Consider the following 10,904-nt stretch of genomic DNA (forward strand, 5'->3'; position numbering starts at 1 on the left):
TCCTTTCCTTAACTTTGAGAAGTCAGTTCTGTCCTATGGGTCATTTCTTTGGAGGAGGTGTGGGGGCCACAGCCCCTTCCAGCCAGGGACCTAAGGTGCTAAACCACTTTAGAGGCAGAACCACGCGGACGGGTGAGGCATCCCCGCCGCGGACTCTAGTGTACCCCACCCCCCACGTCATCTGTCAAGCTGGTGGCTGGGGCAGCTCCCTATCCCCTGATGAAACTTTGAAGGCGGTTTTTCAAAATCACCGCGGTGCTTCCTCCGCCCTTTCCTTAGAGGCTTAGGGCCGGGAGAGCGCGAGGCGTCATTTTCCTCCCATCATCCCAGACCCGGGGCCCGGGGGAAAGTCCCTGTAAAAATTCCTGGGTAAGTCCCGCCGCAGCCTGCAGCCGCCGGAGACCCGCGCGACCGTGCGACTGCGGGAGGGGACAGCCCCGCGGGCTGAGGGCGCCCGGCCGCGCCCCGATCTCTGTCGCTCCCTGCGCCCCGCCTGCCGCGGCCTCGCTCACCGCTGCGGCTTCTCTTTCCCCCGCAGCCGCGCCGGGACCATGTCGGCGGACACCGCGAGCGGCCCCACCGAGGACCAGGTGGAGATCCTGGAGTACAACTTCAACAAGGTCAACAAGCACCCGGATCCCACCACGCTGTGCCTCATCGCGGCCGAGGCCGGCCTTTCCGAGGAGGAGACCCAGGTGAGCCCAGCACGCGCCCCGCGCCCACCCCCGCCTGGGCGGTCTCGCAGATGCGGAGGTCTCCCTCGCCCTCGCCTCGCGTCTCGCCGCCCACCCCCGACCTTTCATCGCTCTGCCTGCACCCTGGGGGCCCCATCCCGAGAGCCCAGACCCTGCATCGCTCCCACCGCCGCACCCGAGGTTCCTGGCTCCATGGACACCCATCTGCGCCTCCATCCCCAGCCCGCGGGGGCTCCCCAGGAGCTGCTTAGAAACCTCACGTTCACCGTTCCTTCTCGTTGTTTTTCCACTCTCTACTACAGCCCGGGATAAACGCTCTCTTCTCCCTGCGGGTTGGGAGCAGCGTCCCTGACCCACGCTCTTGCCTCGCTTTACCGGGCTCAGTTTCTTCCCTGGGCGGTGAGCAAAACCTTCCCGAGAGATTCCGTGTGCGCTCTGAGCCCGGCGCTCTCAAATCTGTTCTCTGCGGAAATGTCAGAGTTGGAGGGGATCTTAATGATCAGCTATAAATTCGGTCCTCGGGTTCAGCAAACGAGGAAACTGAGGCCCAGAGGGAGGGAATTGCCAGTACGGCACTGGTCATTAAGCATGTTCTTTCCACTACATCACATTGCAGCCTACTCCTAGTTGCAGAGCTAAAATTACATATTTTAGCCAGGGAGAGTTGGTTCACATTTTAAAAAATTCCCTGGCTCTAAGGTTTAGAGTCTTTTTCTGTAGTTGTCCAAGAAGGTAGACATCTGACATTGCAGCTAAATGGAGTGGAAGCAGATGTTTCCTTAAATGCATTAATTTACTTATCTGTTTTTAAAAGCTCCTATATTATCCTGAAAATTGTTTAGGGTAGAGAATGCAGCACTCTCCGTGATTATTAACCTTCAAGTGCAGTGTTGGCTGCTCTAAAACACACACACACACACACACACACACACACACACACACACAACCTGTTTAAACTCTGACTTCTATTTTCCCTTTGGTCATGGAAAGACAATTAGTTAGGCATACTACTACTTGGAACTGCTGTAGCATCTCTCCCTTGGGAACCCAAAGCTCTTCATACCTCTAGTCTCAGCTCTAAGGCAGAGACATTCTTATTCTTCCCATTGTATAGGCCCGAGCATTAGACACTGTCCTCTTCTCACTATGAATCATACCGAATTGAAGCTTAAAAGCTTGTAATGGGTCCTCCCATGGATCCTAGAACCAAGACCCTGGACCCCAAGTCTAAAATGATTTTTACTCTTTAAGCCAGGAGCACTTTGGAGAATTTACCCCTAGAAAATCCTCTCATTCCTAGGTCAAATAGAAAGTCAGGCATACCTGTTTTTAGCAAAGGGAACAACTGTCTGGCTAACCAGAACCAGAACTTAATGGAAGGTGATTTACTGTAATCCAAGTCTTATAGCTCCTGTTTCTTGGAACCCTCTGAGGAGGCAGCCTGCTGAAGTTTTATCACTTAAAGCCCCATGATATATTTAGAAAAGAGGAGTGATCACAGAGACAATAATTACTCATCGTTTAAGCAGAAGGCTGTGGTTTTGTTGTGGATGCAGCACCAACTAGGGATCTAAGCTCTCCTCAGCCTCTTATTCTCCCACGGTAAATTACCATCATTCCCTCACCTGAAAGGCAGAGTAATTATGTTGACCTTTGTAATGGCTAATATTTGGCAGTTATTGTTCCAAGTATCCTCCAAATATTATATCACCTATTTGTCACAACAGTGCTGTGAAGTATCTGTACTATTAGCCCCATTGTACAGATAAGGGAACTAGGGCACAGAAAGGTTAAATAACTTGTTCAGGAATACAACTAAGAAGTAGCAGAGCTAGGATTTAAACCCCAGCAGTCTGGGCACAATCCAGACTCCTAATCAGGATGTTATGTTATCTCCACAGAGGAAGAATACAAACAACTGAGTTGGGTGGGAGGGAAAAAATGAAAAATTTAACTTATATTTCTTCCTGAAAAAAAAAATCCATGCATTAAATAATAGTCATTCTAGGCTATGTTCGATCTTTCCTCAAGATTCAAATTATACTTTTTAAAAAGGATTTATCTTGTACTGGAATGAAATCAAGTGAGAGGCAGGAAAAAAGGCACCTGCTTCTTTCTGTGATTGAGGTCAGCCGATTCAGACCCCCACGTAGCAGGTTCATCTGCCTCTCTCAGGCAGTGCTACTCCCATTTCCCCTCTTTTACCTCCTTTAAATGAACAAATGGTAGACCCAGCCCTGAAATGAGTGGGTGTGGGGGTGAGTCAGCCTCATAACAGGGCCCCTGGCTTCCTTTTCCTGCCATGGGGCCAATACCTCCTTCCTCCCTCAGGCTTCCACAGCTGAGCTTGCCTCTCCGTCTTCCTGCACAGACCTGCAGGGAAACATCTGAGACACCAGAGCTCAGAGAGAGGCAACATTTAGCAGGTTTAGGGAAAGGCTTTCTAGGTAACCCTCTGTCATCCCTTACTGGGTCGGGTCTCATCTTCCAACTTCTCATTTTTTCAACCCCACTCTCCTGCCCCCTTCAATCCCTTCACAACCCTCTCCACCCTGGTGTGCACTGGTGGGTGAGAATGGTTTCTTCTTTAATCTTCTCAAACATTTACATTTTAAAAAGTGTCTCCTAAAGAAAATAAAAGTATCTTCTGGAGCTTTCACTCCCAGTGATGTTTAAGGCAGGTTTTGTAGAAACTCTGAATAACTCATGGAAGCCAAGGTGTGTTGGGCCTACATATAAGCAGTGTCTGGTATCAGCGCATTCCTTTTTCTATTCTTCATTAGTGTTGTCCCTTTCCACAAGGAAAGGTTACCAAAATAATATTTATTTTATATGCCTGATTTCCTCATCCCTAATACCCCCCACCTCCAGAATTGGAATCATATTCTTCATTTTCTTACAACAAGTAATATGTTAATAGAAGAAAAAAAGCATGTGATGCTCCTGTGAGACAATAAACTAGAGCTGATTCATATTGCTGATACTTTGGCAGGGGCAAGAGCGAATAAAAGGTTGAAACAGTCTCTAACTGGGGCTTTGACGACCTCTTTATAACTGTTCTACAATGTTCTCTGCTATTGGGGGGATCACCTATAGGAACTTGGGGTGAGGTGAAGGGTGCTCTAAATAAAATAACTTTTTAAGTTGCTTTTGCCGGGATCCTAGAATGGGTTTTTCTTGTGACAGTAATTAGATATCTCCTTCATTTAAATTAGATAAACCTTACAGAATACCCACCCTGTATCTTTTGTTGTTTTGAACTCAGTGTTCGAAGTGTCTGTGAAAGCTCTTTCATCAGCCCCTTGGGAGGTTGAAATGATCTGGCATTTTCTATTATCACTAACTCAAGCGCAGTGTAGCTGGCGTTGGTTCTTAGAGAGGTTTCCAGTATTTTTATCTCCTCTTGATGTCCTGGGACTATTCCCAGAACTCAGTGGTTTTCGTTATTGGATGTTTTATCAGTTGAATAAAGACCTCTAAAGGTCTCCCCCTGAAAAGAACGAGATGTTAGCTACTAGAGAAAAGGACAGGAACGATGTTATTTTGCCTCAATCCCTCCCTATGGTGGTGTCTAATTATCATCTGTTCACTCAGAGTAAATAAATCTCTATTGGCGGGTGAGGGTAATGAGGGCATTCATTTATAAGCAAGCGAAGGATGAATGTCTTTCTCAGAGGATGCCTGAAACAGAGAAGAGAAGGATAAAGCCAGGTGTAAAATTAGTATTGATGTAAGTGAGATGAGATAAGATGCAGCTCTAGAGGAAAAAAGCAAACGAGTTGTTTAATGATTTTCGTTGGACAGCAACTGGTTTGCTAAATTATTGTACATACTCTATTTAAAATATGTATCTTCAAAATAGTTGAGATTTTCTTGGACCTCATCGCATCCCCCAATGCTAGGGTTCAACTTGTTAAGCATTTGGATGCCAACTCACCAATTCACAAATGAGGTCCTTGCTGAAGTTATTTTCAGTAACTGTACATTAATATTCTGCTTCATTACGAATGTAAAAATTGTGGGTGGCTCTTCTGAATAGGGCCAGCTCAATCATTTTGTCTTAAATAAGTCCTGATAGAAAATGAGATTTTCCTCCTCCAAGTTTTAATTAGCCAGTCTTTAAAACTCTGCCCTTTATTCAGCTCTAGTAACTGGAAATCCTATTGAATCAGACCTCAGAGCCTTGAAAACCTCCCCACAGAGCCACCTCATTAATGAAACTAGAGCCATGATGCTCTCACACTAGAATTCAGAGTTAACTAAACACACACATGGATTACAGAAGAAAATTGGCACCCACCATTAGCAGTAGAACTTTGGTTAAAGCCACTGAAGTTACATGAGCTCTTCTCTTCAAAGTTACATGAGCTCTTCTCTTCAAAGTTAGTGATCCCCAAGAGTGAACTATGGCCAAGAGAGAAACCAAGAGAGAAACCACCAAACAGAAGGCTTCCCTAAGGGTAGTCTGCTGCCCCTGGCTTTAGAGTACCTTTCTCTGCTGTCACCCCACAGCACAAAGATACATAAGACATTCGATCTTGACAGCTGTGTACTGCATGTCATGTGTAAACGCTGTAGAACAGTCGGGGTGAGTTGTGGGTGTGGTCTCATGTAGCGCAGTCGGATTTGCATTGGTGCAGAGCCCTAAATTGTCCTGTGGCCTCACTCCCTTCTAGCTCCACAGGCATGATCCTTAGAAACACTCCTTTTCCTGTGGCTCTCACCCTTTCTTCTGATCTTAGGCTCATGCTGAACTGCGTTTCAGCTCCCTAGGTCTCTGAAGAGAAGAGATCTTCTTCAGCATGGCCCTAGGGCCCAGTCTATTTGTTCTGAGGTTAAAATGTGCAGCTGGGCAGGTGTCCATTTACACTAAGTCAGAGCCCTCCAGATGTTTCTCACCACACCGTCTCCATCAGCACATTTCAGGTCTGACATCCCTTAGCTGTGCTCTTTCTGCTTCCTTTCTTTCCTCTCATGTGCTTACCCTTAGAAGAGATAAATTTTAGAAAATGCAGAAGGAACAATTAGAGACTCCATGAGCTTACCTCTTTACTTACAATTAACCTGACTGGTGCTCTATTTTTAGGGATTTCCTCAAGTTTTCATAGCCAATTAGATACAATAGAGCCTCCTATTGGCAGAGCCCAGGACTACAGAGCCCGCAGTGGTCACCTACTCAAACAGCTTGCCTGTTTACACCAGCAGGACATAAAAATATCGTCATTCTCAATATATGCCATGATATGTAAAAGGTTGGGAAGTACAGAAAGAGAATAAAGCCTGGAGATTTCAACCTTCTATCGAGCCCTCACTCATTCTCTAACTCTCCCATGTGGATCAGTGCTTGCTGCTTCTATTTCTCACTAGTCTCTCTTCAAAATTGTTGATTTTTTAAAATCCCAGTTTCCTCCTGGCCAACCTGGTCTGTACCCCACTATTTTCCCCAGCATGGATCTCCTTATCTCCTCTTTGCATAATTCCCGACCCCCTCAGTGGCATAATAAAGGCAGCCACTGTCTTTTTATATATAAACATGTTTTTGCTCTCATATGGTACCATGTTTAGAAACATCCCATCTGGGATCTTCCCTAAATCTATGGTCACTTTTGTGAGGTGAGACTACTGGGGTCACAAAGAGCTAAAAGATTCTGAATAAACTGGTAGGTCCACTTTATCTTCTCTCATTGCCCAGAAGCCCTGGAGCAGGAGAGATTGAGTTAGCCTATTCCATGGATCCCCATGAAGGAGTTCTTCAAGACTGTCCAGTGCTGTTAGCCATTGATTTTATTCAGCAAATACTAACTAAGCGCTACTGATGAGTAAGGAGACCCTTGGTGAAATCAGCACACATTGATGAGATATAGCATGAAATCTCTGGGGCATTGAGGAGATGCTTCGATTATTTGTTCATTCAAAAAACATTGATTACTCTCTAACTTTAAGCCCTTGTGCTAGGGGATAAGGATGCAGTGATGATAAAATGAAAATAGTCTCTGCTTTAATGAGTCTTATATTCTAGAAGGAAATATAAATTAAAAGGTGAATACACAAATAAACAATGACAGATAAAAAAGTCCTGTGAGGGTAACAAAGTACTAAAATGGGTGGAGAACCTGCTTTAGATAGTGGTCAGAAAAGGCTCATTGAGAAGCTTCTATTTAAGCTGACACTTGAGGATGAGAAGGAGATGATCAGATAAAGAATGAAGGCAGGACATTCTAACCCTAGGAAATGGCATGTGCCAAGGTCCTGAGGCAGGAAAGGTTTAAGTGTCAAGTGAGAAGAACCATCCCCATGGACACGTTCCTCACTCTCCTCCTTTCCATTTGGGCTACAGAGGCTACCTGTTAGAAAAGAATGGATGTTTCAGTTGTTTTCAGGATGTGACAGGTAATTTTTCATATTTCCCTCCTCCAGAAGTGGTTTAAGCAGCGCCTGGCCCAGTGGCGGCAGTCGGAAGGCCTGCCTTCGGAATGCAGATCTGTTACGGACTGAGGAGATGGTGGGCGTTGGTAGTTTCCCTCCACGAAGACCATCTGCTGCTTCTCGCCTCGGCTTAACCAAGCTATTTTGTTTTCTCAGTGTAGTAGTGTATGTTCCACCATTAGCTGTCCTGTATTTAACACAATGTTGTATTTTTTTAATGTACATAACTAGAAAAGAAAGTTAACAATAGGAAGCTATGCACAGCTTCTATGTAAAGCAATGGCCTGGCTAGGAAAGTGGTGTGGCTTACTTCTCCCTTTGGATCATGATGACAGATTATGTGAAAACCATCCAAGTTCGCTTTTGATCATCACCTCCCAATTACAATTTACTTTCAATATCCATTTCAGAGCAGGCAAGGTCTCTGTTGAAAAGATAACTTGACCAAGGAAGAGCAAAATTTCTTTCTGAATCTACTTCCCCAAGTTGTTTTCCTCATGTTTCATTTAATACATTGAGGTTGAATGAGAATACAGAGGAATATTTGAGTCTCGGATTTCATAAAGTAGTTCCTTGGATTAAAGCTGCATTAACTTAGAACGTTGTTAGGCTAGAAAGACAGAAACTCTGCAAGTAGCAAGACAGAAAAGCAGGTAACTAAGAAAAAAATCCAAAAACATCTTGAATTTACTGTATTTAAATGCATTTGTTAAATTTATTTTGCTAAACAAAATGAACTGCTTTTGTCCCTAAAATGATTTTCTAAATAAAACCTTAACATTTTTTGAAAATGTGCTGAGTCCTCTGTAGATTTTTAACTGAATAATAAGCATATCAAAGGAAAACAGAATAGCTCTAACATGAGAGCAGACTGACAAAAGAGCTGTCATTTTCTGAATTCTTGCTACTCAAAGCATGGTTCTGGACTGGTATCATCAGCATTAGCTGCAAGCTTGTGAGAAATGGAGAATCTCAGACTCTAATCCTGACCTACTAAATCAAAATCTGCATTAAATCGAAATCTGCATTAAATCGAAATCTGCATTTTTAACAAGGTCCCCAAATAGTGTGTATGCACATGAAAGCTTGAGCAGCACTGTCATAAAGGACTCTGAAGTCACTTTTCATTCATTTTGTATCATAATACATTAAATGTCTCAATAACCTATCAATTAAGATTGTGTTCGATTGTATAGAACAGTAACTTGATTACAATAGATTAACCAAAGAGACTTTTTGTCTATTTAATTGATTAATTATTTTTACATAAGACATCAGTGGCTCCTTAATGTTGTCAAGGACCTAGGTCATTCTGTCTTCGTTCTTTGCTCTGGGCTCTTGTATTCAAGGGTGCAAAAGGGATGCTTGGGCATTGAATCTGCATTTTAAGCAAGAAAAAAAAGAAAAGAAAAAGAAAAAGGCAAATGCCAGCTAAGACTCTCTCCTTTAAAAAAGATTTCTTGGGAGCTCCGCACTCAGAAACTTCTACCTATATCTCATTGGACAGAATTGGGTCACATGGCCACTCAACTTCAAGGGCATCTGGGATGGTACTTTAAATTGGGCATATTGCTGCCTTGAGTAAAATCAGGGTTCTGTTGGTAAGAAAGAAAGGGAGAATGGGAATAGATATTAGAAAGGCCATTAGCATTGTCTGCCAACCCAGCTTGGAATAACGCTGGTGTATATTTCTGAACTCTTACCTACATAGTCTTTTCAGTTCTTTAAAATAAAGAGCCCAAAATAAGAAACACGGTCATCCAGAATACAAATGTTTACAAGATCCAATTAAACATCCTTGTCAAGCTTCCTCTTCCTCTACCTTAAAACATTTCTTCTGTAAACAATACACAGTGAACAGAACAGCCTAATCTGGCACTCTGTCCTGTACCCTCATTAGTGGTGGTCTGAGCATCTGTCAGCACTCAGCTCTGGATGCTGACATCACTTTCCAGAAAGACAGAGAGAAAGTGAGGATGAGGCAGGAATGTGTGCATGTACTAGACACTGGCAAACAGATAGGGAGGAAAAAATGTGCTGCTAATACGACTGTGGGCAAAGCAGACCCAGAACTTGGTGATTTTCCCATGTCAAGCAATGAAAGAGATGCTAAATCAGGTCTAAGACTCAGATCAGAGAAGTCTTCTAGCATACCAGAGACATTATTCAAGAACAATCCATCCAGGACGAAAAGAGTTAACCAGCTGGACAGAGAGTGTGCCTTTAGCGTGGTGCCAAGAAGAACCATTTATGATAGAAAGATCACTTTCTGTGCTTATCAGGTCCAAGAGTCAAGAGTTTGAATGGTATATGCTAGGAAGAAATGAGGATTCGTGTCCTTTTTATCTTATTTTAATTAATTAATTTATTTATATAAGAATCAAGTCTTTTATTTGTTAATTTCTTGCATGTGAAATACTCCTCAATGATGTCCTTGACCTGAGAGTCTTTGTCAAGCCCCTTAACTACCACACTACTGCGACCAGCCATTTTAAGGGGTTTTCCCCTTAGTCAGTTTTACAGAGACCCATCCATTCCCTAGTTTCTTGTTGTCATTAACCTCAATGAGGCTGACATGGTGTCTCCACCAACTTGACATCCACAGTTTCATCACAGTTGGATGCAAGCTCCAAAGATGGGCGTGGCGCTTGTCTGAGACTTTGTCAGCTTCGTGAATTCCACATTAGATTGCCATGGATGAAGCCAGTCTTCAGCACCTTTTGTAAAGCAGTAGTAACATCCATTACACCTCCAGCTGCAAGGCCTTCCTTAGCCAGTGGGTTACGAGTGGGTAATAGGTGGGTTACAGGTGCAGCCAAATCTTGAAAGTTCCTGAGCTTCTGCTCTGTGCAGCTGGACAGCACCAAGGAAAGAATCAGTGCCTTTTAAATGTGAATTTGTTACCAATACGAACCTTCTTGAGTTAATTTTTTTGACTGTAGTACAAGGATATCAACAAAACCCATAAAAATTACCCATGATCCCATCACCTAGAGATAAATTTAATATTAATCTTAATATTATGGTATACCATATTGAGGGGAAACATGTTTTTGATTTTTTTTTTTTAGAGAGTCCCATGACCCCTTCCTTGGGTTTAATTAATTTGCTAGAACAGCTCACGGAAGTCAGGAAAACCATTTACTTACTAGATTACCAGTTTATTATAAAGGATATAACTTGCAAACAGCCAGATGAAAGATATGGGCGAAGAAGTGTGGAGTTCTCATGCCTTCTCTGGGCAGCCACCGTCCTAGCTCCCCCATGTGTTCACCAACCTGGAAACTCTCTGAATCCTGTGCTTTAGGGATTTTTATGGAGGCTTCATTGGGTAGGCACGATTGATTACATCATCAACCATTCGAAATTAAATTCAATCTCCAGCTTCTGGCTTCCCTGAATGATGGTGGTGGGGCTGAAATTTTCAACTCTCTAATCGCATGGTTGGTTCCCCTGGCAACAAGCCCTCATCCTCTCTAGGGACTTTCCAAAAATCATCAACATAAACTCAGGTATGTCAAAAGGACTTGTTATGAATAAAAAGACATCCCTTTTACCTTCATCATTCTAAAGCTATTTCAAAAACTGAAGCTATTTGAGGACAAAAGACCAAATATTAGAACAAAAGATACTCCCATCTTATCACTTAGAAATTACAAGGGTTTTAGGAATTGTGTGCCAGGAATAGAACAAAGACTGAACATATATATTTCTTATTCTAAATCACGGTGTCACAGGAAGGAAAGAGTCTTCCTAAGGAGACTATTTGCTCTTAAAAGTTTA

The 10,904-nt window shown here is 43.3% G+C and overlaps 1 protein-coding gene and 1 pseudogene across 2 annotated transcripts; one reads left to right on the plus strand and one right to left on the minus strand.

Annotated features, from left to right (window-relative positions):
• The first annotated feature begins 331 nt into the window (after positions 1-331).
• On the plus strand, positions 332-7,768 carry HOPX (HOP homeobox). 2 transcript variants are annotated; one of them, XM_011362611.1, is made up of 3 exons: positions 332-369; positions 539-695; positions 7,113-7,768. In XM_011362611.1, exons 2-3 carry the CDS (start codon positions 552-554, stop codon positions 7,188-7,190), a joined length of 222 nt encoding a protein of 73 aa, XP_011360913.1. In that variant the 5' UTR covers positions 332-369; positions 539-551; the 3' UTR covers positions 7,191-7,768. The 2 variants fall into 2 exon arrangements, with proteins under 2 accessions (XP_011360913.1, XP_023387904.1); XM_023532136.1 differs by lacking the exon at positions 332-369 and having other exon boundaries at positions 475-695.
• A 1,753-nt stretch (positions 7,769-9,521) lies between these two features.
• Positions 9,522-10,684, minus strand: LOC105293800 (annotated as a pseudogene).
• Positions 10,685-10,904: the final 220 nt, after the last annotated feature.

This window comes from Pteropus vampyrus, unplaced genomic scaffold (assembly GCF_000151845.1).
Source record: "Pteropus vampyrus isolate Shadow unplaced genomic scaffold, Pvam_2.0 Scaffold77, whole genome shotgun sequence".
Classification (NCBI taxonomy): domain Eukaryota; kingdom Metazoa; phylum Chordata; class Mammalia; order Chiroptera; family Pteropodidae; genus Pteropus; species Pteropus vampyrus.